Source organism: Dermacentor variabilis, chromosome 2 (assembly GCF_050947875.1).
Source record: "Dermacentor variabilis isolate Ectoservices chromosome 2, ASM5094787v1, whole genome shotgun sequence".
In the NCBI taxonomy this organism is placed as follows: domain Eukaryota; kingdom Metazoa; phylum Arthropoda; class Arachnida; order Ixodida; family Ixodidae; genus Dermacentor; species Dermacentor variabilis.
The window spans coordinates 206,798,191-206,824,837 of NC_134569.1; the positions used below are offsets into that span (position 1 = coordinate 206,798,191).

At 47.7% G+C, this 26,647-nt stretch overlaps 1 protein-coding gene across 1 annotated transcript in view; it reads right to left on the reverse strand.

Annotated features, from left to right (window-relative positions):
* Window positions 1-9,501: 9,501 nt before the first annotated feature.
* LOC142571158 (uncharacterized) overlaps window positions 9,502-26,647 on the reverse strand; it is an 86,381-nt gene continuing 69,235 nt past the window's right edge. The window contains exons 3-4 of the mRNA XM_075679436.1: window positions 24,380-25,579; window positions 9,502-9,615 (exon numbers count right to left, since the gene is read on the reverse strand). Of these exons, the coding sequence (XP_075535551.1) occupies window positions 9,545-9,615; window positions 24,380-25,579 (1,271 nt within the window). The 3' untranslated portion in view covers window positions 9,502-9,544. The remainder of the gene's footprint in view (window positions 9,616-24,379; window positions 25,580-26,647) is intronic.

Sequence of the window (26,647 nt, forward strand, 5' to 3'; positions counted from 1 at the left end):
TCAAAATAGTGTACGCCTTCGCTAAAATCACTCCCAACCGCAGCCGGCATAGAAGCGATACCACATGTCGGTGAAGCCCGTGGTGAGGCTGCAGTTGAACGCAGGGTTCAGTTCGAGCAACATTGTGCGTGTTGTATTAAGGGGGTTCCATGAGAGAACTTGCACGCCAGGTGACGAAAGTGCTTTTCAGCGTCTATCCAGGAAAGACGAGTGGGGATGCTGTGTTGTTCTCGGTGTGACTCTCGGTCAGCTTCACCTGCTTGATTGTTTCCATTGATCCCGCTATTGCCAGGTAGCCACATGAAAATAATTTCGTAGTCTTTCTGTTTAACGCCGTGGTGAATTTGATGATTGCGTACGTTAGCTGTTCGTGAACTCCACGTCTTGCTTGCTTAGTAACTCAGGGGACCAATTGCAATGCATGCTCACTGACCTGGAGAGGCAAAGCAGAAGAGTGGGTCTAAAATTAATCTGCAGATAACTAAAGTAATGCTTAACAGTCTCGAAAGAGAACAGCAATTTACAATAGGCAGCGAGGCACTGGAAGTCGTAAGGGAATACATCTAATTAGGACAGGTAGTGACGGCGGATCCGGATCATGAGACGGAAATAATCAGAAGAATAAGAATTGGCTGGGGTGCGTTTGGCAGGCATTCTCAGATCATGAACAGCAGGTTGCCATTATCCCTCAAGAGAAAAGTATATAACAGCTGTGTCTTACCAGTAATCACCTACGGGGCAGAAACCTGGAGGCTTACGAAAAGGGTTCTACTCAAATTGAGGACGACGCAACGAGCTATGGAAAGAAGAATGATAGGTGTAACGTTAAGGGATAAGAAAAGAGCAGATTGGGTGAGGGAACAAACGCGAGTTAATGACATCTTAGTTGAAATCAAGAAAAAGAAATGGGCATGGGCAGGACATGCAATGAGGAGGGAAGATAACCGATGGTCATTAAGGGTTACGGACTGGACCCCAAGGGAAGGTAGGCGTAGCAGGGGCGGCAGAAAGTTGGGTGGGCGGATGAGATTAAGAAGTTTGCAGGGACAACATGGCCACAATTTGTACACGACCGGGGTTGTTGGAGAAGTATGGGAGAGGCCTTTGCCCTGCAATGGGCGTAACCAGGCTGATGATGATGATGACGATGAGCTCAACGTGGGAAACTGACTGCATGCTGTGTGGTGCCGGGTACGAGTCGCAAAATGCGACTCATGTACCAGGACTCTCTGCGTCAAAAAATAGAAGCATGCTGCGCCGATCCGTGAGTTCTACAGCTGTGGACGTCCTGACATGTCGCATCTTGAATCACACTGTTATTCCTCTCGTCGATATAAACACCGCAAGAACTGGTCGACCTAGTCGATCGGTCAGTATTGATGCGTACGTGGCTACTGTGTTCTCGTACAAGAGGAGTAAGCTCAATTGTTTTAGCCCAGACGGGGGTAGATCTGACTGTTTCTGATGACTTGGAACTCTGAGGTGTACTTCAGGACGGCAAAAAACATAGAGGAGGGCCTGGCCACAGCTGTATACCACGATTTAAGCGAGGCACGATATGCACTGACGCTTATGCTAAATGACGTGCGGAGTCTTACCACAGTGAGTTAGGCGAGGTGGTGGCAAAGGGCCTGGGCAATGTGCGTGACACGTGCACCCATTATACCGACAGCGATGTGAGAAGTGATTCAATAATTTTGACCAATGGCAACAGTTTCAGCGGTTGACGCACTGCGTGGTAATTCAGGGCGTATCCTCACAGTGTGGGCCTGAATGCTTTGATTCGTACGCAAGTAAGTTTTGCAGGATTTTGACATGACAGGCAGGCGGTACTGGAGGAACCCAGCAAACACCTTGTACAGCTGTAGCATGGAGCATGAGGACAACCCCCGTTCTGTCCTGCAGGGAACCTGAACAGATGACAAATAACAGTCGCTCTCTTGCGTGGTCAAGGAGAGAAGTCCAGGACAAGTCCCTGTCGATCACAACCCCAAGAACCTGTGACTGCTACTGGATATTACTTGTCCGTCGATTAATGTGCCGTATGCGGACATTAGCTTCTAGTTAAATGCCACCACTCGTCACTTTTGCCGTGTCACCTGCAGCCCTTGTTTACGAAGGTTACATGCGTCGATGCGGCTGCCTTCAGAAGCCGAGCGCGAAGCTGAAGCTGAGCCACCCCCAACGTCGATATACAAATGTCGTCGGCGTCGATAGAAATTCGAACTGCACTTGATAGATTCTCGTTAGTCAAATGAAACTCTATAATTAAAAGCCGTAGGCTTAATACTTAATCCTGAAAGATTCCGCGGCTGCTGTAATACTGGGGCGTCTGGCCATCCCAGGTGAGCGCGCAGAATGATCGCATCTGCAGGTAGCCGAACCCAGTGATATATGTCGCCGCGAAGTCCTATTGCTTCTAAAGGTTTAAGGATAACTTTATGGGTGGCATTTCCGTAAGCCCCTTTAACTTCCAGGAAGAACGCACATACAATCGTTTACAAGCGTTCTGGAAATCGACGTAAGTTACCAAATCGACAACATCGTCTATAGGTGAACGGCCACGCCTGAATCCTGTCAACGTGTCTGGGTGAATTTCATAGTGCTATAGTTACCACTCCAGACGCGTTAGAACCATCCGTTTCGTTACTTTTCCTACACAACTAGCAAGCGCAATCGGATGGTAGGACGCAATGTCCGAAGGCAACTTGTCAACTTTCAGGAGCGGAATCAGACGACTTGACTTCAATTCCTGAGGAACCGTACCAGTCTGGCACGAGTCGTTTTACAGGAGCAGGAGTGTCTTTCTAGCTCGTCCGCCAAGGTTACACAGAGCGCGGTTTGAAATGCCATATGGCCCTGGCGCTGAGCAACGCCTGCATAGAGCAAAGGCCGCCTCTAGTTCGTCCGCAGAAAAAGGACACTCCATGTCGGGAACACGTGACAGTGGTCGGTGGTCGGTGGTCGGTAATCTGTGTCCCAGTGGAACTTGTTTCACCGACAATCCTCCTACAGATGAATTCTGTGACTACGATCGCTCTCCATCGTAGATAAAGAGCCTGGGAATAGGCTGCGATGTCTAGGAGTTGTACGGGGGCGGTTGTATAACGCTTTCGGGGATCCAGAGGCTCATAGAAAGAGATCCATCATTATGAAGCCTGCTCATTCATACAACACAGTATTTTCTGATGTGGCCATCTGGCCAATCTCAAATCATGAATTGATTTTTTGGGCTTATATTTTCGTTCCCCACGGCAGCGAGTTGCCCGAAGTTTCTCTAGTTTGATGTCGGATTCAGTGCGTGCTGAGAATTTTAAGATCGAATGTGTGGCAACCTTTAGGGCAACTTTTATTTTGTCTCCTAGGCTAGGTCGTATGTCGTCTGGACAGCCGTCTTCTAGGATTGATTTCAATTTCGTCGAGCCGATGCATTGGGCGGCTTCGGAGAACTTGGAGCTAGTCAGCCCCTCAATCATGAGATTTGTTGGGACGTGGTTTCAACCATGGGTTTCCACGTCCGAGAACAACTGAACCCTTCTTTTGTAGGAGAAGGAAATAAAGGTAAGGTCGGGGCAGCCACTATACGCTGCTCCTCGCGGGTATTTAACAAGCAACGTTCTCGTTCAGTGACAATGGACGCCAATGTGCTGCCCCTGGAGTTAACTTGCGTTCTCCAGAAATAGTGGTGGGCGTTGAAATCTCAAGTGATCGCCCACGGCTTTGGAGTCGTTGTGAAAATTTCCCCTAAGCGTTCGCGGTTTAGACGACATGACGGTGATAAGCAGGTTCCCTGAAAGTGAAAGTCACGTTGCTATTCTTCATAGTCAAACACACATACTGGTTTTCATTGTCAAGTGACACTGGGTGAAGAACACATGTCAATTCATGGTCTATGAAAACAATAATCTTACTGTATTGCCCGTGGGTAGAGGACATACTGTACTCCTACCTACACAGTCTCATGGGAGATGATAGCTGTGGCTCTCAAATGAGAATAATGGGAAAAAAATTATAGGGTTTTACGTGCTAAAACCACTTTGTGATTAGGAGGCACGCCGTAGGAGGACTCCGGAAATTTCGACCACCTGGCGTTCTTTAACGTGCACCTAAATCTAAGCGCACAGGTGTTTTTGCATTTCGCCCCCATCGAGATGCGGCCGCCGTGGCAGGGATTCGATCCCGCGACCTCGTGCTCAGCAGCCTAACACCATAGCCACTGAGCAACCACGGCGGGTAATGATCTGAAACTGATTCACGAATACGAACTGTGAAATGTCGGACATAGGCGCCTTAAGTCCTCTGGTGTTCTATTGAGAAACAGATACAATCTGGACATCGTTTCGAAACGATGTCACCTGGTGGGCCATTGCTTTACCTTAGAGCCACAAGCACTGAACGCAGGGTGTCCAGCACATGCAGCGCGCTCTGCGCCGATGCGGTTATCATGTGGCGGAGTTGAAGAGACTTAGGATCCATCAGTGACCGCAACATTATTATAACCTGGTTATCATCAGGCGTCGTTGCGTCAGCGGTTTGAGAGGGTGTCAATGGCCGTGGTATTCTAGGTTGTTTCTGCGCTTGGAAGTGTGGCTCACTCTACAGGATGATCGAGTCGTGCCATTTTCTTCGTTTTCGCGCTATCTTGCATGGTGGCGCCCCGCGATGCGGCAGCAGCCGATTTGGCGGAAGACGGCGTGTTGCGTGTGGCGATATTTCGTTGCGCTCATCGGTGGCGATACCATCGCCACCTAAGTATAAGGGCAGCCTCGCTGCGTGTTGATTGATCCCGAACCATGTACTTCATAACTGCGAATTTTTTACGAACTCGTGGGAAGTCCTTCGACTAGGCGTCGTGGGAATTTCAGGACAGTCGCACAGCAGGCGTCTTCTGAATGGGATTCAGCGCACCGCGGTCACTGAGCATCGCTCACACATGTGCTTTATACATGGCCAATCGTGAAGCACTCGTGGCACTGCAGGAGCTTCGGTATGTAAGGTCGAACTCGGAGTCTGTTCGGTCACCTGACTCGGAAACACGTGCTGCGTGAAAGTTGTGTTTGACGGAGACTGCCTTCCCTCTCGCGTCAAAGTTGGCCAAGTACGCAATCATAATCTCAGCGATAGCTGAATAAGGTATTGCGAAAGAATTTGCTCGCATTGAGGTAAGGCTGGAGGTGTATAAGGTAGACGTGTTCGAAGGTTTTGCCAATACACTAAGCCAGCCAGGAAAATGGTTCGGAGATTTCCGAGGGAAAAGGTGTTTCGCGAGTTTCAGAATTAACGTACTATGGGCGTGTCGCCATTCTTGTGGAAGTGCTCCGTTTTTGCAGTTGTCCTTGTAGTGTGCAGTTAGTTGCCGCATGGCCTGATTGTCCAGGTTGCGTAGGATCGCATTATGAATGCCGGTTGCTCCAAATGGTTCCCCGGTAGCTCAAGTTGAAAGACCATCGTACGCGCAATGCGAAGATGGGTTTGTGTCCCCTCGGCAGCCAGTTTTCTTTTATCCACTTTAATTCCCATTAATTAAGTACTTCCCAATGAGCATTTGAACTCGTCTGGACGTAGACTGCACTACCGCTTCTCCATATCTTGGACATCCGTGGTACGCACACAGATCCCCTAAAGGCGTACGGCGCACATCCGCATGGCCACCAGGCGCATCCTGTTTGGCAGACCGAGAGGTGTCCTGCGGATGTCTAGAAGTGATATATGGATGTTCTACGGACGCAAAGATTTGTTTATCTTTTCATTGCTATTAAGGAATGTCTGCGGGATATTCATTTATATTTTTGATCGGCTGAATTGTGCAGTTAGTGTAAACATTAGCCTCCTGTTGAATGTGCTGCAAAGATGTTGCGGTATTGACATGTACCAATGAATCCTGAGAAACTCAGAATCCGTGAAGAGGAATCAATAAGCCGTAATCATTTCGTTCCCATATATTCACATCTATATTGATCTGCTGCACATCCTTTTTGCAACAATACCTTGAATGTCTCTGACACTCACAAATATGCGAGATTTTTAGGCGATGAACTGTTATATTGTGTGAAGCCATTTCCAGATGCTTGTATGACTGTATGGCTCTTGCGTCTTAATAAGCAGCTGATATAGCTTTCAAACCGGAAAAATGCTATTGAGGAGAAATCTGAAAATGGAATTAACGCAAATTAGGCACTTTCGCACAATACCTGGCCTCAAGGCTGCTGGTGGCTTATTCAGGAGATTGTACAGTGTGACACGAACCTTTGGAAGTAGCCCACCTACGTCGCAGGCCATAGTACTTGTCTGGCTTCCTTTTAGAGTTCATATGTTCGAAAGGGCGTGTTATTTGCCTGGTGCGTATATATGCCCTCATTTCTAAGCGAAGCTTTCTTTCCTTCTAGCGTCGTCAACAGCGTCGTTATCACATCGCCGCCATGCTGTCTTCCATACCATCGTCTTCACATAATCGTCATAATTTAAGCGTCGCGATAGAAATGTCATGCTGTCGTCATTATTGCCTTGGTACCAAACAGTCTGGCTCACTCCGTCATGATCACTCTATGGTGGTCATTCTGTCGTAGTTATACCACAGCACTCATTTTATTGTCATGCCACCATGGTCACTGCGTCATCGTAATACAGTAGTCGTCATTCCGTCGTCATACATTCGTAGTCACACCGTCGGCGTTATTATCGAATCATCCCGTGGTCCTTAAGTCATCGACATACCATTGTCTTGATTCCATCGTCGCCATGTCAGCATTGTCATCCCTTTATTGTGAAGACGTCGTCGGCATGACCTTGCGGTTATTTTAGTAAAATCCTATTTTCCATGTCGTAGTCGTTGAGCTGTCGTCACAACGTAGCGGCACTCCAGCGTCGTCATCCCGTGGTCACCATAGTCTCGTCTTCATATGACGGCCGTTCCATAGCCGTGATTCAGTGGTCGTCATGCATGAACTCCGCATCTTAAAAAGCAACAAGCTCATGTTAAGGGAGGCCTAGAATGCGGAAAAATATGGGCGCTATAACGTGAAGCTATTCCAGTTCTACCCACCATGCTTCCTTACTGGCTATATATGGTCTTCAGCGGTTAAGAATGAGGCCGCGGGATTGCATCCCGCCCATTGCGGCTGCATTGCGATGGGGGCGAAGCGCCACAACGCCCGTGTACTTAGATTTAGGTGTACGTTAAAGAATCTCAGGGGGTCCAAATTTACGTGGTCCTCAACTACGGCGTGCGTCCTAATCTGATTGTGGTTTTGGCACGTAAAACCCCATAACATTTCTTAATCTATTCTATTTCTTTGACCAGCCTTTCACTATTGGTGAAAAAGTTTTCGGGCCACCCCCACTTCTTCTGTCACGTGGCATCCTGAAATCCATGCAAACACCTTGTCAGGTATGATGGGCAGAGGCGGATTATACATGATCAGTTCCAATAAGAGTTCACGATATTACGATTTTTTTCGCCAATAGTCATACGCTATTGTCAAAAATGTTTCAGCTTTACTGAGAGGTACCCTCTTCACCTTCCTGTAACCGGATGCTACAAAACCGCAAAAGTTCGCCCCGTCAACAAGACTTGAATGCATTAAATATGCATCAGAATGCCGAAGAATGCTGACAGTTTACGGAATAGGCGGAGACTGCTCTGCTCCACAAGGACTAAATAATGATGACTGCCCACACATCGCTCTCGCACTGACTACTCAGAGCTGCCGGGGAGAATGATTTCACTGCGTATAATGAACATTTGTTGTCGCAGCATAACGTTGTCGAGCCCTTTCGGCACATACAAGGCATGGCTCGGCCAACTATTCTACGCGAGAATTGATTTTAACGGCATTTTGAACCTTTCGTTGCATTCCGCTGCAAATGTTGACTGGCCACCGCTAGATAAGCAAAAAGAAGTGGAATAATCACAAACAGCGGCAAGGCCTTCGTAATCTGGTTATCTACTTGCACTGCGCAAGATGAGACCCACTGAAACACTCTCCATTTGTGCGCGCTTCTCACTTCTTGTCAGGCAATTTGATACGAAAAGCCTGTCAAGCTAGGCCATGGGATGTGCTTTGAATGCGAAAACAAGTGACCTGTTTACTTAGAGAGCGTTTGATTGGGTTGAAGCAATGCTGTGAGTCACCGCTCGACCTTTGGGTCCACGGTTAAGTAAATTTGACGTCATGAGATTGGACTATAGTTAGAAACGAATAGTTTTACGCTAGACGGCCCCATAGCGAGCCCGCAGGTCGCTGTCTTATTACAAGGATTAACATATGTCGCTTAAAATGCCATAAAAGGATACTGGGCTTACCGCTACTTTGTTCATGCCTAAGTTTTGCGAAAACACGTCTTTTTTCGGTCTACATCTTTCAGTGTACAATCTGGCACAGTAATGCTTCTCGTTGTTAAGAAAAAGAAAACACGCTAAGTTGCCTTTGTTTATGGGGATGCAAGCTTCTGCGGAGACGGCGCTAGCATAAGATTGCGTCGCTGTCTAACGGCAGCTGCAAAAATCGGTTCGTTCAGGTGAACTAGCGCAGACGAGCGACAAGGGTCCAGAAGCAAAAGGGCTACTCGTTTTAATGCCTAGAAAGAGTTGTTTTATAGAGATAATTAAAAGACGGCACACAGGGTCGGGTGCAATTTCCAATCGCACCATGTCGTTCGATAAGACAACACGACACACAAGAGCTTCCTCTAAGAGACCAGGGATTGTTGCCGCATGTTCTAAAAAACTGGCACCACACGTTAATGCGTCCTGAATGGCTTTCCTCTGCGGATGAAACTTAATACGCGCGAGTAACAACTGATGATCTGGCTACAAAGTTGCGGCACTGTGAGAAACTTCTTGACCACCTATGGATACAATGGAAAGAACGCATCTCCTTGAGCTGCGTAGACTGCATCACTACCCGTCGGGCGCCAGCAGTGACATAAATTGGACTACACAGTTCTCGTTGAACAGCCCCTCCTTGCATTTGGTTTCTTGGATAGCTCCAAGAACTTTTTCATGCTCAAAACAGTGTAGTGCAGTCCTGTTAATTCAAGACACAGAATTACAAGTTCGTACCATACATCCAGTGTGGCCGATCCCCTTCATGGGTGCGAGCCGTGTTTAGAGAAAATAACAACAACAACAACAACAACATAATGGCTCGGTGTCTGACTTCTCGCGCCGGCTCATGGTCGGCTCTCATCGGCTCATGGTCGGCTCAGTATGCCGCCACGGCTTGTGGCAAATAAACTGTATCGGAAATGTGTCTACACTTACCATTGTCGATGGTCATGTGCAAAGGCTGGATTATACCTGCAATACGGGAGTGCTGTCTCTGAAGTTATCAGGCATATAGTGTCATGCCTATAGCTTTTGGTGCTAGCAACGCGCAACAAGCGTTCTCTTTTACGTGTCCGCTTTCAGAGCGTTCACTTGCACAGAAGCAAGAAAGTGTCAATAAAATTTGTTCCGCTAAAACGTAGAAATGTCTATCTTTGTATTTCAAACTTCCTGGACTTCCGAAAGTCAATTGCTGAAAGTACTGCGAACAAAGCAAATTCAACCATGAGGGTGCTTGCCATGAAAAAAGAATAGGCCATCATATGAGCCCCAGGTGTCCCGGAAGAGGCCTGCAATGCGCGAAAACAAGAGACAGTATTAGAAAAATTTTGCAGATTCAGACATACACGTGCGAGTAAATAACGTAAAAACACGCCATCTCAATAAATGACGTCAGTGTAGGGCGGCTGGATAATGTAGCTGATGCAAACAAAGCAAAGGAATCGGGCACCAGTACTAAAAGTTTTGTATTGTGACACTGTAATGCTGATAGGCTTCAGTAGTTTTGTAACTCCACCAGCAGAAGCAAAAATGTATTTTTTGATGAAAGCTGAGAGGTCAGCATGAGTAAATACCAGACGATAATGTTTTAGTGCGCAAAGGCTAATGCTAAACGTCACATGAAAGGTAGAAAGCGCGAAGGTGGTGGAAGCTAGTGGCCAATTCAAGAGGTATTAGCATAAAATAAAAGCATAAACGAATAAAGGCTACACCTACGTTCTGAAATATCAGAAGTATTGTAAACTAGTGTCCGGAGAATTAAATGCGAGAGTGTGAGTGATAACTCGACGACGGAGTCGGAGAGGTGAGGTTCAGATTAAATTATTCTCGACAGTAATTCCATGCACCGCGCTGAGCTGTGATTCTATTGAGGAACTAGACGCAGAGTGTTCGATCACGTGCAGAGTGCCACCATGAAGGACTTGACTGCTCAGAAATCGCATAAAGCCGTGGTAGTAGAAATGGCATAGGCGATTAAATAATTCAAGGTAATCTTACGCCAAACTTCCTAGGCACCTCGCTAGGCTGAACCAAATTTTACTAGATATATAATAGGCGCTTTAGAGTTTTGCGCACAGTCTATTCCAAAAATACAATTATTGAAAAATATTTCATGTCACGTGTAGCTAATAAAAGTTTGCTGATGTAGGTTGTGCCGTAGCGGCCGTCTGTTGCTATGGGTTCCGGGGCGGCGTAAGACGTGTCCAGATATAGTGAAGACCAGGAAGGAACTGCCCGGCCATCTTTCTTTATTCCTCTAGTCCTCCTTGCAAGCGTCAGCTCGGCCCCGATCTTTGGTTTTAATCAGGCGTCTTTCCTTTCTTTAGATGACTGTCATCATCATCTTTGTTTTGTCGGCGCCAAGGCGCGAGGCACGTACGCACCAAGCGTCATCTGCTATCGCTCGTGAAAGGCCCGGGTTTTGAGATAAGTGTCTCGACTGCACACAATGCTAAATACACAACACATAACATCCCGGATATTAAAACAGAAATTAACCGTTTAACACTTAAATATTTACAAGGGTAAGCATCGTCGTTTCATTTTCACACAGGAAAAGTAAATGCAGTCACTGGCACCTGCACTGCACACACACTGCGTCAGACGCATGTACAACTTAGCCCAAAGCACGAGGTTGTTCCATCTCGGCAGTTACGCTCAAGTAGGGCTTGAACTTCTCCACATGCACAATCTCCGTTCCCATGTTATCGGCGAGTTTGATCTCGTAGTCCACGGGGGACAGTCTGTTGACTACCTTGTGAAGGCCGTTACAACATGTGGTCGATTTAACAACCGATGGTGGAGCTTTACGAAGCACTAGTTGCCCTCCTTTGAAGACAATATCCTTGTGATGTGTGTGCAAGTAGTTCTGTTTTTTTGCATCAGTATAATGTCGCAAGGTCTCCAGCCTTTTGCAGTCTTTCGTGCATTACCAAGCTATATATAGCCTGACTCGTCTTTCAGTTCTTCAAGTTCTCCTCGGCTGTAAAGAACATCTAGTGGAAGCACTGGATCCATGCCATACACCAAGAAGAATGGAGTTTGGTGATCCGTAGTACCCGGTGTTGTATCAAAATACAACACAGGGAAGGATATCGGCCTACTTTTCTCCTCCGGCAGTAGTCATGGCAATCATCCGCTTGATTGTCTTGTTTGGCCTTTCGTACAAACCATTCGCTGCAGGAAGATATGCTGTGGGGGTAGTATGTGGGATGCCGCGATGCCTGAGGCAAGCTTCAGTAGAACGCGATTATTACAGTGGTCTGAATAACCGTGACTGGTCACCTTGCTTCAAAAGGAGTCTGCGCTCAGTGAACGTTTGAACTGCTGTAGCTTCTATATTCCTCAAGGGCATTGCCTCAACGAACTTTGCGATATAGTAATTGGCTAGGATGACATATCTGTATCATGTAGTGGCCTTGAAGAGTCATACTATGTTCATACTAACTGTATGAAAAGGGTTATGCACCTCTGTTGGTTGTAGTAATCCACAAAGGACCGATGTCAACATCTTCATCCTCTGACAAACGTTACAATGGCTCACATACCGTTTAAAATCCGTGTAAAGCTTTGGACAGTAGTATTTGGACCTCAGCGCTTCGAATGTTCTTCTGATGCTCATGTGGCTACCGTAACTTCCTTCATGCATTTCTGGAAGTTCCTCAGCCTGTCGCTGAGAAGGAAGGCACAGGAGAAATCGACAGCTTGACCGGACCTTGATCTCTCCTATTCAACATCTCATTGTGCATCAACATTTTTGGGGCCCGTTTCTTTTGCTTATTGTGCCCAACGCACCACTAAGCAGATCCAGGACTTTAGCGCAATATGTGTCCTGGCGCTGTTCGTGACCAATGTTGCCACAATATCGCAATAATGGATGGGATACGGTAATTATTTGCCTTTTCTCAGGATCAATGGGAGGTATCCCACAGAGAGAATGAGACGCGCCGTGCAGGATTCATTATCTGTAGGTGACGTCAAAGTCAAACTCCTGTAAAACCAGCCACGACTGAAGCAGACGTTGGTTACTTTCCCTGTAGCGCGAAATCCACAGAGGGTGTGGTGGTCACTAACAACTTGGAATTTGCGGCCTATCAAGTATGGTCGTAACTGTTCTAATGCACATTTCACAAGAGATTTCTGTTCCCTCGAAGAGTATCGAAGCCCGGCGCCTTTAAGTGCCCTGCTCAGGTATGACGCTATGACACAGGACGATATCGTCGCTCTTCATCCTCTTGCACGAACAGACCCCCTATGCCGAGACCAGTTTCATCTCTGTGTATTTGCACACCGAACTGTGGCATTTCTGAGAACAGCTTAAGGACAGGTGGCTAACAGAAATAACGTTTTCATGTTTCAAATGCCGCTTGATGATCCTCTTCCAAGGAAAAAGCAGAATTCTTCTTTACGAGAGAACCTGAAGGTGCCGCGATAACGTTGTAGTTAGGGATATACTTCCTGCAGTATTGCGTAATACCTACGAATGATAGAAGTTCCTACACGGTTTGAGGAGACCGGAACATCTGAACAGATGCAAGTATTGATGGGTCAGGACTTGCAGCATCTTCTGTGACAACATACCCAAGGCATTTATTAGCAGGGCGAAAGAGGAAACATTTTTGCAGTTTAAACTTCAAAGCTGCTTTCTGAAACCTTGAAAAGTTGTCCCTCAGGTGTGAAACGTGGTCTCCAAACTTCCGATTGACGACTATGCAATCTTCAATGTGGAGGAGGGCATTGCCGTACCTAATTCCGCATAGCTCATTCACACATGAAAAGAACACCTTTAATGTCAAACGGCATCCGTAGGAATTCATAGAGACCCCAAGGTGTCACGAAAACCGTCTTCTGTATGTCTTCAGGATGCATGGCTTTCTGATAAAAACCAGACACCAAGTTCATGACAGAAAAGCACTTGCTCCTGGTGAGCGCCTGCAAGGTACCTCCAATCCTTGGAAAGGGCTTAAACAATACCTTCAGTCACTGCGTTCAGCCGTCGATAGTCGACGCACATGCGCCTTGCCCCATCTTGCTTTGCTACTGAGACCAGCGGTGGAGCACAAGGACACAGAGAAGGCCCGACTAAGTTGGCGTCGATGAGGTCCTTGATCAGACTCTTGACGAGGTCACGCTGCGTAGGAGACAACCTGCGAGGTCATAGGGAGATGGGCTTTGCATCCCCAGCAGGAATGCAGTGTTGCTCAACTTTGCAGGAGCCTACATCATCCATGCTTGATTGTGCAAAGCCAGCATGTTGCGCTAACTCCTTCACGACCTGCAGCTCACTTGAATATAACGTTGTTCTAATGTCATACTGACGTCGCCAATTTGGATTGAGCGATGCTGCGGGTGAACAACTGCATAAGCTGAGGGTTTATGAAGGTCCTCAGGAGAAGGCAGACATGAAATTTGGAGGATCTATTGAGATTTCCACACAGAGTTCAACGCCCTCTATTCTGCTTCCTGCTTCTACGAATCTAATTGTCATCTGAGATCGAAGCAGGATGGCTTCAGAAGAACACTTCGTCAGCAAAACCTTGACTACTTCTGCTGATGCATCTGTAACCATGGGCTCCACAATGACTGAATAGCAGTCGTTCTAGAGCTTTGTCACTGTGATGATCATTACAGGAGCTTTGTCCCTAGACATGCGATGCCAGTCTACTAGAACTAAGTTCAGTGATGAAGCACGTAGCGCTTGCTCTCTAATGAGGTGTACGTTTTGTAACATCTCAGGAACAAACACGGCAAAGCTTTCCAAGCCCCTGGGAATAATGGCTCTCAAGGCCCGTAGGAAGTCATTGCCTAGAAGCGCTCCGTCATGAGGTAACCGCATAACCATGACAAATTCATGCTTTAATGTCTGGCCCTCGACTGTTAGAACACCTCTGACTTGACTGAAGTTTTGCAAGTGATAGCCGCTTGCACCTACGGAACGCAGGGATGAAGGTCCAATAGTTAGTCTGTCGTTGAAACAGTGGTGCAGTATACAAACGTTTAACAGCTCCTGAGCCCAAGGTGCATTTAAACGTTTGGTCGTTGACGATGGCAGAAGCGCAACCGCACAAGACACCTGCTGGCTGGTTCACTGATGGCTGGTCGCGGGCATTGGCGTCACCACTTCATCGTCTGCCTGCTGCTTTGGACTGGCGGACTCAAATTCCTCCTGCTACTGTGACACAGATGACACTGTGTGATAAAATGTCCCCTTCTAAAACAGTTCAAGTACAATCTGCAAATTATGGCGGTATTCTTTTGGGACCTGATAAAAACCCTCGGTAAATAATATGTCAGAGGTTTCGTAAACGGGTTCAAGCCCGCAGGCTGCCTTTGAGGCAGGTTTCTCTGTGGCACCTCGTTCTCTGAGGAACCACTCGACTCTAGGCTCTCCTTGTGCTGACAATTCCGCGTAGACTTCGAGGCAAACGGTTTGTCAAGTTCCGCGGCCTGCGGTGTGGGAGGTTCAGCGGCAACAATATCTTTAACGTTTTCCTAAGAATTGTTGATCTGATCAAAGTGCAGAAAAGAGTTTATCATGTCATGCAGGTTGTTAAAATTCTTGTCAAAGAAGTGTTGCTAGGCCTTCTCTGAAAGCGTAGCCATGATGGCCTGACACTTCTCCTGTTGCAATACTGGATAATTACATTGCTCCATGAGGTCCAACTTGTGGTATGCAATGTCAGTACACGACTTCGCAGCTCGTTGTATACCTCTGAACATTCGCTGTTTATACATTATATCACAATCTATGTTATAAAGGCGGCGGAACGCTACCTTCACATCAGCGCAAGTAGGGATATTGTCCATCTTTGTGTGGTGGCGCATCCATGTGAAATCACTAGCTGGGAGCCTGGAGATAATGGAGGGTATCGCGACCTTTTCATGAACGCTGAAGTTTCTGAACCAAAAATTAAATCGGTGAAGGCAGGTGGTGACATCATTCTCATAATGCGGTAAGGAGCGTGCCGGGAAACTCGACTGTTGGCCGGAAGCGTATTCGCCCGAGCCGTCAGACAGGCATGAAGTAGATTCATCTTTAGCTTTGCCGCGTTGGTTTACCGAGTCGCGTTTAAGAGAGTGCTTAAGATTAAGATTTATTGACGCAACGCTCGTCACCGCACTCGTGCAGGATACGGCATCTGAGTCGTCACGTATTTTTGACTCGAAGCTGTCAATCTGCTCCACAATCGGAGCGAGTGGGTTGCAAAAAAAGACATGATTTGCCTGCAACAGTATGTCTAGAGGAGGCTTTGGTGCGTCGAATTCTGCGTCGACGTCGTGTTTCGGCGAAAACATTATCTTTCAGTCCTTACAATTCGCGCCGCAGCTGATCCGCTTCGGTTCTTAGGGCCCCTGCTTCGGAGACAAATGCCCCGTAGGCTTCCACCCAGAAGGCGTCATGCAGCGGTTCGAACACATCGATGCAACATTGGGCAGTCGCCATCTTGGGTTTATGGAGCCGACGCTGTCCTGAAGTCAGTGTTTCGAACAAAGGACCGCGTAGCGAGCGACGTGCCCTAAAGAAAAAGGAATAAATGTCTTCGTAGCTCATCCCGAGCCGTTGGGCGCCAAATGTAATGTGCCATTGTGGCCGTCGATTTATATGGGTTCCGGGGTGGCGTAAGATGCATGCAGACACAGTGGAGAACAGGAACGGATTGCCTGGCCTTTCTTCATTCCTCGAGCCCTCTTCGCGAACGTAAGCTCGGCACCGATCTATGTTGTGTTCGCTTGAGAGCCTGGAAGATCTCGAGGAGTGCGGGTGCAAATCATATGAGCTCCGCATGTTTTCGACAATTTTCAGCGTGACCGAGCCAACTACGACCATCAAAGTTCCTGAGGTTCTTTGCTAACTCATCCGGCGCCCCATTCTCACAGCGGATGGAAGACCTCTGCAAGCAACAGTTGTCGGTAGTGATCCCTTTTATCCTGACCACGCCGGGATGCCACGCTTGCCTAACGGCGATGCACCTCTCGACTCGACCGCGGCCACCATGCGCGGCGTTTGCCTGCCGCGCCGAGCCCAGCGATGGAGAACGTCATAGAATACGAAGCTATTGACCCAACTCAGCTGTCCGACAGGACGTGGAAGACCGCCCTGGACATGCAGCAGAGATAGCAAAGCCGGACCGGAGCCGCATCGAGACCGGCCAGCAGAGAGGCCTCGCCGAAGGTTGAGCTAACACTGAAGCCGTGGCGACGGGCCCGCCCGTCTCCGATCGGGCGCCGTCGACCAATGCCACGCTTACCAGTGGACGATTACCAGGTGCCAAAAGGTGCCGAAAGGTGCCGGCAACTTCACCGAAGTTGGGCCAGCTGTACTCGCGGAAGCGATATGCGCCCCCGCCAACCTCGACTTTCGCCAAGCCCTACCTGTTGGCCAAGTGGCGATCCACCCCACCAACAACCAGATCACGGCCAGTACCGCGGACCGGCCACGGGCCGAGGCCTACTGTAATATTAAAAAACTGCAGTACGCGCAGCAGAAGCTTGATACGCCTGTGACAACATACATTCCGGTACACGACAACTAGGTGGGAGAGGTGTTGTACAAGGCGTAAAGCAACTAAACCGACCCAATGATTTGGGCCGAGCTTCGCAACGAAAATCCCGGCCTGCCGATTGAAAACGCGCGGAGAATGGGCACGACTCGCCACTTCGTGATCACTTTCACCGTAGTCAAGCTCCCGAAATTCGTGCATTCCCTGCCTTTAAGGTTTGAAGTCTTCACGCTCCGAGAATATTCGGAGGCCTGCATCAACTGTTGGACGCTGGGGCACCCAGTAAATATGTACCCTCAACCCCGACCGACAAAACCGAGATGCCGGCGGTGCAGTGAATGAAACCCTTCTCCGCCCAATGGTGAAAAACCAACCTGCTCTCCCTCCTCCGTAGTATGCGGCGGAGGCCGCCCGACTAGCAGCAGGAGTTGCAAATATCTGTTTGTTGAAAAGAAAAGCAGCCCACCAAGCCATCCAACGCCAACATCACGCGGTCTCCATGTGGAGGAGCCGAAACTGCACGAATGCGTCGACGAGAACGTAAAGACCAGAGGAGTGAGGTCAGGTGACAGACCAAAGCCGAACCGAATCCTTTCCACCTCTTCGCTGCCGGAGCGCGAGCGGGAGGGATCGGTCGGCATCCCCGCCACCTAGAGACCACTCGAGCTCCAAGAGCATACAGGTCGCCTGGGGAACAGCCGAGCCTCAGTGGAAGCCCCGGAACAAGCTGCCCCGAAACGCGCAGGTAAGAGAGCTGGCGGACTAAATGAAATTACTGCAGCAATTAGCTGCCGCTAATACCAAAATTCGACAATTAGCAAGCAGGCATACGCCTATAACGCCCCAGCACCAAAAACGCGAGCGATTTCGTGGCTTGTGTTAGGCATGGAGTGGATGCAGAAAACCACATGAAAGAAGATGGTGCGCACTACACTAAAGGGAAGGCGGAAGGTCCCGCCGCAGTACCCGTGGAGAGCGCCCCCACGTCGGACCCCCGAATTTTAAAACTATAACGCGTATTCTAGAGCATGGTTGCTGAGCAAGCCGCCCAAAACAAACTGTTGGTAAAGGGCGTTGCCACTGTTAACTCAGCCATGACCGCGGTTATGTCCCACAGTGGGTAAAATGCGGCACAACCCCAATCCCAACTTCAACCTCATCTTCAGCCTCAGGTGGTAACGCCACCTATACCAACGCGACAAACAAACATATTGCGCAACTAGGTAGGTCAACGCGCTTCTGGAGTGTTCACAAGAACACGTAGCACGTCTTCAGCATGCACGGAACTGCAAAAACAAACGTGATGGCCAAAGCGCCAACCGTAATCTGGCAGTGTAATTGCAGAGCTTTCCGCTGTAACCACCTCGTCTCTAGAATATATGCTTGAAAGTCACCAAACCAAACCTGACATAGTTGCCCTCCAGGAAACTGGGATAGCGGCAAAATTGTCTGGTTTTGCCGCTAATAACGAAATTAGCGCTCCAGACATATCTCCCACCACGGCGATCATGGTCAGCAGAAATGTGACCTCCAATCAATTAGACACAGTATTCAGGGAGGTGTCATACACCTTAGTTGAAATCCTGCGAAAACGAAGATCCGGCCAAACGTTCCACATTCTGAACGTTTGGAGCCCCCTAGGAATAAAAGCCTAGCAGTCGCTACACTAAAAAGGGAAAGCATATAAAGCTGCAAAACAAGCACAACTCGTGCTGCTCGGAGATTTTAATGCGGAGCATTCGTCCTGCGGCTATCTAAATGTCCAAAACAAGGACACTAAACTCTGGGAGACCGCTGAAGGCCTCGTTTTTACCCTTCTGCTTGACACTGAAAGACCAACCAGCATAGGCAACAGCGTCAGTCAAAACACCTCGCCTGACTTGACTTTCACCAGGCACACAGACAGTGCCATCTGGGAGAATACCGAACTAAACGTTGCGAGCGATCATTACATTCTTTCCATTACGGTACCCCCCCAGAAGCTACACGTGAAATAAGCTAAAATTAGGTACATCTAATGGGATGCTTTTCGGTATGTTCGCACTGGACGCGAACCCGCAACCATGGCCAACCTTGAAGAGTGGATATCCACTTTTCTCATTGACGCAACCAACTCAACCACGACGGTAGACGAGGAGGCGGACGCCTAGGCTGTTGATGCTAAATTGGTTCACCTGTGATCTGCGCAGCAGAGCTTGCAGAAGCGCTGGCACCCGCAGAAACACAACCGTGGCCTACGCAAACGCAGCGAGCAAGGCGAACGGAATATCGAGAAAGACTCACGACAGCTGTCAGGAACACTGGCACCAGCTATGCGACTTCCTTAACGGCCAGCTAAGGTGCAAAAACACTTGGTTCCTGCTTAACCAGCTACTTAACCCCAGTCAGTCTAAAACAGCATGACAAAACAACCTTCAGAGGACCATACATTCTTTTCCCGGTAATAATGATGCCTTCCTCGAAGCTCTTAAAAACAACTTCTTTAATAAAAGCACCGATATTCCCCTACCCATAGCTTATAATGGAAAGGGAAACAGGGAACTAGACAGCGAAATAATGGAATCGGAAGTACGTGCTATTCAAAACAGCATGAAAACTATAGCGGTGGATGGCGAGGACTGCATAATCAATAATATGCTATGGAACCAAGACGATCGGTCGGTTACCGATATTACCAACCTTTTCAACATTCAGTGGAAAGAGGGAACTGTACCCACCAGCTGGAAACATGCAAACATAATTTTCATACCGAAATCAGGCAAGAGGTTGAGAATCTGCGCCCCATCTCCTTAACCTCTTGCCTGGGAAAGTTATGGAACACGTAATTCTCAAAAAGTTAAGCGAGTACACTGAAAGCAACTGGCTACTGCGCTATGCGATGGTCAGCATCAGACTAAATTTGTCCAGTCAAGACATTATTCCTGTCCATCAGGGGAATCAAGCGAATGAGCGAGCGCACTGGGCAGCCCGAGGTCTAATCAAGCGGGAGGCGTGCTCCTCAGACTCGGATTCCATGGATGAGGCACCGACGAAATACTAGGAAATAAAAAAAACTACTACAAGCGCGAAAGACAAACCTATCCGCATCCAAACGCAAGCCTGACGCGAATACAAGCCCCGATCTTGCGTCAAACACAAACTAATCCGTTCCTCAGCCCGCATTGGTTCGCCATAATTATTAACGGGCAATAAAACCCAATATGTGAAACTGCACAAATCAAACATTGGCTACCCAAAATCACATATTTTGGGGGTGCGAGGGCTTACCCCCTCCCAGGTCGCTCCTGCTAGCTCCCTCACAACAGACGCGGGAGGAGCTGCTGAAAACGCCAGTTCGAAAGCCCCAAAAAGCTTTAGTTGCGTGGGCCGAAAGGGTCGCTCCTCGTGAGGGGCTATTCTAGGACGCGTGCCTGCCAGATCTTACTTGAGCAGAATTTTAATATTGTTTTTACCACCACCGACTTGCTGCTTTCGCCGCGCGCGAGACACATACGCACCAAGCGTCCTTTGCTGTCGCTTCTAGTACACGTAAAACATGGTGTTGCAAGGAAGCTATTAGAACTATTTTTCTCGTTAAGTGCTAGCCAATCATGCCTAGCGAGACCATAAATACTGCACCTTAGGTTAGGTGCACAAACGCGCACTTCTTGTTGCACGTTGTGTAGCTAACTATTCATAACTTCCGTACAGGACAGCTTTTGGTGGTTGAGGTGGTTGTGATGATTTTGTGGCACATTTCTGAGCTTTAGTCAGGAATGGGGCCCCATAAGCAAAACATAAAGTATTTTTCTACAGTAACGGGCACTCCTGAAACATCGCGCTACGTATGAATTTTCCAGCAAACCTGGAAACTGCTTTGAGACTAGGCTGCTTGCACCTTCTATACATCGTGTCACAAGTTGCGCGCCACGTAACCGTTCACGTCAAAACACATAGCATCAGAAGATGTGCGGACACGAAGAAATTCCTTCGCACTATACATTTATTGCAGTGTTGCGTAAGATGTCTACAAAATTCTCCGTATAGTAGCAAATGGTGTGAAGGCAATTTTAGATATTCTAACTCCAGATATGTTGGGTTAGAGGTGCAAGTTAAATATTTTTTCCCACACAAACTACTGGAGGTTAAATGCTAATAATGATTTTAGGACTTTACATCTTAAGCAGCACCCCCGCATTCCCGCCAGAACAGTCGTCTTTTTCTTTTTTTTAGTGTTTGACAATCAGACACTAGAAATTTGGCGAATATCAAGCTTCCAGATAGGCCAGCTTTCAGCTTTCAATTTTGCACTGAACACTTCCATGTTGAGTTCTGTCGCCAAACACATCGAAAACGCTTGCCGCAATATTCTGACGAGTTACAGGGGAATATTTTAGGGAAGTATCACAACATCGATCAGCTTAGGTTGGAAGAAACGTAACATAAAATTTGCTAAAGTAGAAAGGAATTTATGTTTTCTGAAATTACTCTAACGCCTGCAGCAATGAGCATAGAAGTTCGCGTGATTTTTTTACCGCTCACCTAAACGACGATTCCATCGGCATTTCAGCCCCGCCTGCTCGGGAACAGAACACTACACGCTTGACATTGGAAAAATATTGCTTTTTGCTCCGCACTTGCCTTTTTTTGCTGGGGACCTTATTGCTGAATGTTTGCATTATCGACTGATGTCTAATGTCACTTGCCCGTAAACTCTCGCAAACTATGTACACAGCTATGTTCGCTGATCTTTTACAGGGAAGCTGGATATGGCCAGCCGATTCTTCCGTCAGTCCCTCTGTCGCCTCTGCGCCAGAAACTCCTCCGGCGCAAGAGCATAAGCAAGCGCAAAAAAAAAAACGAAAGGAAAAGGAGAGGCGCCTGAATGGCTGCGCCAGTAGTGACGTTGTTGCTCTCCGTCGAAGCCGAGCGCGCGCAGCAGTTTGTCTCCGGTTCCGAAATTGGTAGGCCACGGGTGAAAAGAAAACGCTTATGCAGCCGAGCGCAAGCGGCAACTGCGTATCGAGGATCCGGCAGCCTACCTACCTGTCGTTGAATGAAGCCTCAGGATAAACCCAGTGATAAACACCGGGGCCGCACATTTCAGCTTCGCTGGTTGACCATCTGTACAGTGTGCAAGGACGATGACTTCTTTACTCGCGAGCTCGCCAAAATACAATTTTTGCGGCACAAGCAGAACGAATGCTGTCCCGGCAATCAAAGCCATTTAGAAGTATGGTTGCGTGGGATAGTTGGTTAGATGCAACAGTGGGTGCCCAATCTATGATTGGACACCCATGAGTGTATGGGTGTCCGGTATTGCCCCGAGTGCGGTATCAAAGCCATGTTTACTCATTTCGAAGAAGGCATTGTGCTATCGTGATTTTTTTTTCGAAGTAGATAATGACCACTAGCTGCACATTTGTGAATGCACACAAATGTGTAGTAATTCTTGGGGCATTATTTCATAACTGTCGTTTGTGAAGTGCAAAAATAAATGTACTGGGGCAAGTACAACATCAAACATTTATTATTCCGCAGTTTGCGGTGTTTGGAGACTAGGTTGGAAGAAATGCGTAGTCAGCAACGGGGATCGGTTTAAGTTAAATTGTTATTCTAAGGATTACATTTCCTCCTGCGCTCATATTTCATAGCCACCCGAACATTGCATAGAAACCATACGCCGGAAATCACACGCATTCTATATATAGCTTGTCAATTTCCCTCGTCATGTCAGTTTTACTGAAAGAGAACACACAGCAATCTGTTCCCACGCAGCTAGCGGTAAAATATGCGGTGCATTATTTGGCTCGAAGTGAAGACGGTTAGAAATATTATCTTTCCCCGTAAACATAGTTACCTTTAAACACCAGCTTGGAAATGTGTGTTTGGTATTTAATTAAGCACTGCTGCGCTCTGCTACTGAAAAATTCGTGTTTTGTAAACTGCGGTTTGATAGAGTCTACTTGCACACGAGGCGGTAGCCCAGCGGCTATGATGCTTCACTGCCGAGCTCGAAGTTGCGAGTGCGATACCGGAAGAGGCGGCCGCATTTCAATGGCGGTCCAAATGCACGATTCGCTCGCCTACATACAAGCAAAGACTCTTTATATGGATCCCATTTGGTGAAAATTATAGCGCTGACTCCCACTACTGCTGCCTCGTATTCAGATCGTAGTTTCGCCTCGAGATGCCCCAGAGTTTAAGAAATGTATATATGTTATTCTAAATACGAAACTCAATCCCGCGCATCTGAGTTCCTGTGGGCAAATGTATTGGTTGTTTACCTAGTGCAGTATAGCTATGTTTTGTTGTAACGCTGCTGTCAATAACAATATTTGATTAATTGATTCACCTCCCTATTCTCTTCTGTTGGCCCAGCAATTATTGCGCAAGTATGAGGATGGTAACTGAGCAAGGGTAAACCGTACTGCACGACAGTATTCATATTATACATGTAAACCACACGGAAAACATTTACGACTTACTGAAACCACGGCGTTGCCTACCGTGCGCCCTGCACGTTCGCGAGGTTATTATGGTCAGGAAAATGCGTACCAAATCCTGCCCGCTTTCATGAGCAGCCACATAGAACACATTACAGCCGGAGGATCGGTGCATTTATATCGTGCATTGTAATCGATATGCCAGTTGGCAGGGAACATCGCGCGTGGGATACAGGTTTGTCCTACGTAACTTGAGCAAAGAGTTTAAAAATGAAAGGTGCCTCCGAAGTGGAATGGACAGAACGCATACTATTCGCACTTGCCTACAGTAACTCGGGCAATTTTTAGTTTTCTAGATAACTGACTCATTAAGTTTAATTACTCAACTTTTTATTTATTGGCCGAGGAACCGAAGTATGATACGCAGATTTGTAGAGCACCTTCAGAAATCACCAATCAAGTTGTTTCCTGAGCGATAAGTCTCACGTAGTCCCTTTTTCCAGGGTGCAAAGAAAGCCCGCGAGATATGAAAAAGCCACGTGACGGAGCGCTTGTGCAGTAGTATCGTGCTGCTCTAAACCCTGCGTTCAGTAAACAAGGCCGGTTGCATCGTAACTGGCAACGGGGAAGCCGCAGAGCCTTCTTTATCTCTTCTGCAGTGCTCGACCAGCAGCATGCATTTTCGCCGTCATCCGACGGGAGCCGACCTTATTCGTTCCACGCACGCTTGAATGCAGCACGATACCACTGCACAAGCGCTCCGTCACGTCGCTTTTTTCGTATATCCCGGGCTTTCTTTACAATGAAGAAAAAAGGACTACGCGAGACTTATCGCAAAGGAAACAACTCGATCGGTGGTTTCTGAAGGTGCTCTGCAAATCGGCTATCATACTTGGGGTGTTCAGCCATGAATTAAAAAGTTGAGTAAATAAACCTAAATAATTAGTGAGTGATAGGGAAAAAAATTTCCGAGTTACTGTAGGCGGTTGCGAATAGTACGGTTCGGTGCAATGCGTTTCCCACGTGACTTTCATTTTTATATTATTGGCTCCAGTTAAGTGGGATACCCTGTACATGGGGAAGTCCGCGTGGTATTTGATTTAGCAATATTGCAAAGAGCTGATCACCTATTAACGAAGGTGCCGTGAAGGAGCCGACAGCCGCCGCCGTAGACATGAAACCAAGAGCCATGGGCTGGTTCACTTCTCCGGCAACTGTTGACGCACTTTCTGAGATTCCGACATTGATGTACCCGCAAGGTAGCCCCAATGCCAGAGCCACAATCCAGAAGCCTACTTTTCCCTTGATAAAGGGAAGACTGCCGGCGAGAAGCGAAGCTACAAAACTAGATGAGGCTAAGAGAGCAGTAGTCGAGAGCAGCTTGCGGTCTGTGAGACAGGGCATGAGAAACCGGCACAGGGTGTCTGTCACTGAGAAGAACACAACAACGTGCACAGCGTTTCCTTTGGAGATTCCGCTGTCCACAGCATAGTCGACGATAACTGTAAGGAACGTGTCAAGAAAAAGGCAGTACGCGTAGAAGGAGTATGCGATTGCGTAGATTCGCGGAGTTGCGGCTACTTTTCGTACACTTTTAATAAGTGCGTTATATTTGAAAACACTGTTATTTGAAGGCTTTTGAGCCTGCACCTGTTGCTTCAGCTCAACGTGAATGACGCCCATGGTCTCACTACAGTGGTCCAATGCTGGGATTGAGCAAGACAAGCCCTGAAACTTTGCCTGGTTCATTCGCTCAACGTCATTGGTAGAGGTTGGCCATTTGCTGGTTTGCATGTCAGCCACCGAGCGAGAACTCGCTTCTTTTCGGAGACCGTCTTTGTTTGGCGTAGTTTTCAAAACGTTAAAGGCTTCCCTTTGTCTTGCAGCAGGAGACCCGAACGAACGTTCTTGCCTTAGGACGGTAACAGGGCGTGAATAGTGGCGCGCGCAGCCTCTTGGCACGATAATCTTGCTTTCAGAAGCAGTGGGAAGGGAGGAACGTTCGTATGCGTGATGTGATTTTTGCTCTGGAGACAGGTAGGACTTCAAATCCGAGACGCGTTGTCGCGGCGTTTCTTCCACTTCATTTGGCTGCGAATTTCGAAGCAGGAGTGCAAAGACCGGGACATTCAGCAAACACGCTCCGGTGAGGAGCAGAGTTCCACGTAGCCCGTGAAGTTCCATGACATAATTGAATAGAGCGGGACAAATTATCGACGATGCGGGCGCCGCGGACATCACGACTCCAATGGCAAGGCCTCGCCATGATGGAAAGTTGTCGCCGAGACCAACGATGCTGCAGTTGAACATGATGCCTTGTCCGATGCCTGTGGCAGAGTAGCAAAATTCATAAGAATTAGCCTCCTCCTGTTGTCCAAACAGTAAAATTTGTACATGTATGCTACCTAAAATAAATGCGAAAATTTGAAATTTTTATCGGTCTCCCTGCGCGCACGTTCGTGCAATTGGCTGACGAGACCACACATTAGGAGTTCTAAGTAAACGATACAATAAAGAATGGAAACGTGTTGGACACAACGTCACGTGTAGTTTCTTTTTCTTTTTTTGAGGGACGATGCACGTTATCACTACAATGAAAAGTTGCTCCGTTAGCGCTTCTAAAGTTACATTTTTAGCAGGCGCCTCGACATTCAAATTGTTGAAGCAATGCCAGAATTGGCAATAATGATCCAACCCCCTAGGCTAACTTCTTAAATGCGTTTGTGGTGTTTCATAAAATTTGTACTTGAATGCACTAGGTCAGCATGCTAGACACATATTCATCATCATGTATAACATATTTGTCTTGCAGTGGGTATTGACATCAGTTTCCTTAGATATAATGTCGTACATGCGCTCTTTTACATCCTCTACCTTCAGAATCGATCACGTTGTGTTCCAAGATCATAAAAGGTAGGTTAAATAGTTTTCAGTAGAGGCTTTCCTGATTTTCACCCTTTATGAAGCATGCTCTTCGCTCAGCCTCAAATACACCACGGCTCCCTGTGATACCCCTTAGGGAGGCGTTGTAGTTACTATGGCACGGAGCAACGGTAGTACGAAACTTCCGTGACGACGTTTTTGCGATAAGCGGATGTCACTGATTTCGTCGAGCGTTTATTTCGTGCGGTCAAAGCAACACTGAGGATATAAAGGGCACAGCGTAGTGGAGGTCTCCATAACAGGTTCGAGGATCTTGGGTGCTTCGCTCGCGCCTAAATGATCCTGCACAAGCGTTGTCGCATTTTTAGGCCATAGCAATGGGCCCGCGGCGGCCTAGAGGCAGACGCGCGACCTGAGCAGCAGAACGCCATATGCGTTGAGTTACGTAGCAAAAGGCAAGGGATGATGGCAGCAGTCGAAGGTATCTTTTATTGTTTGGAATATAGTTGCAA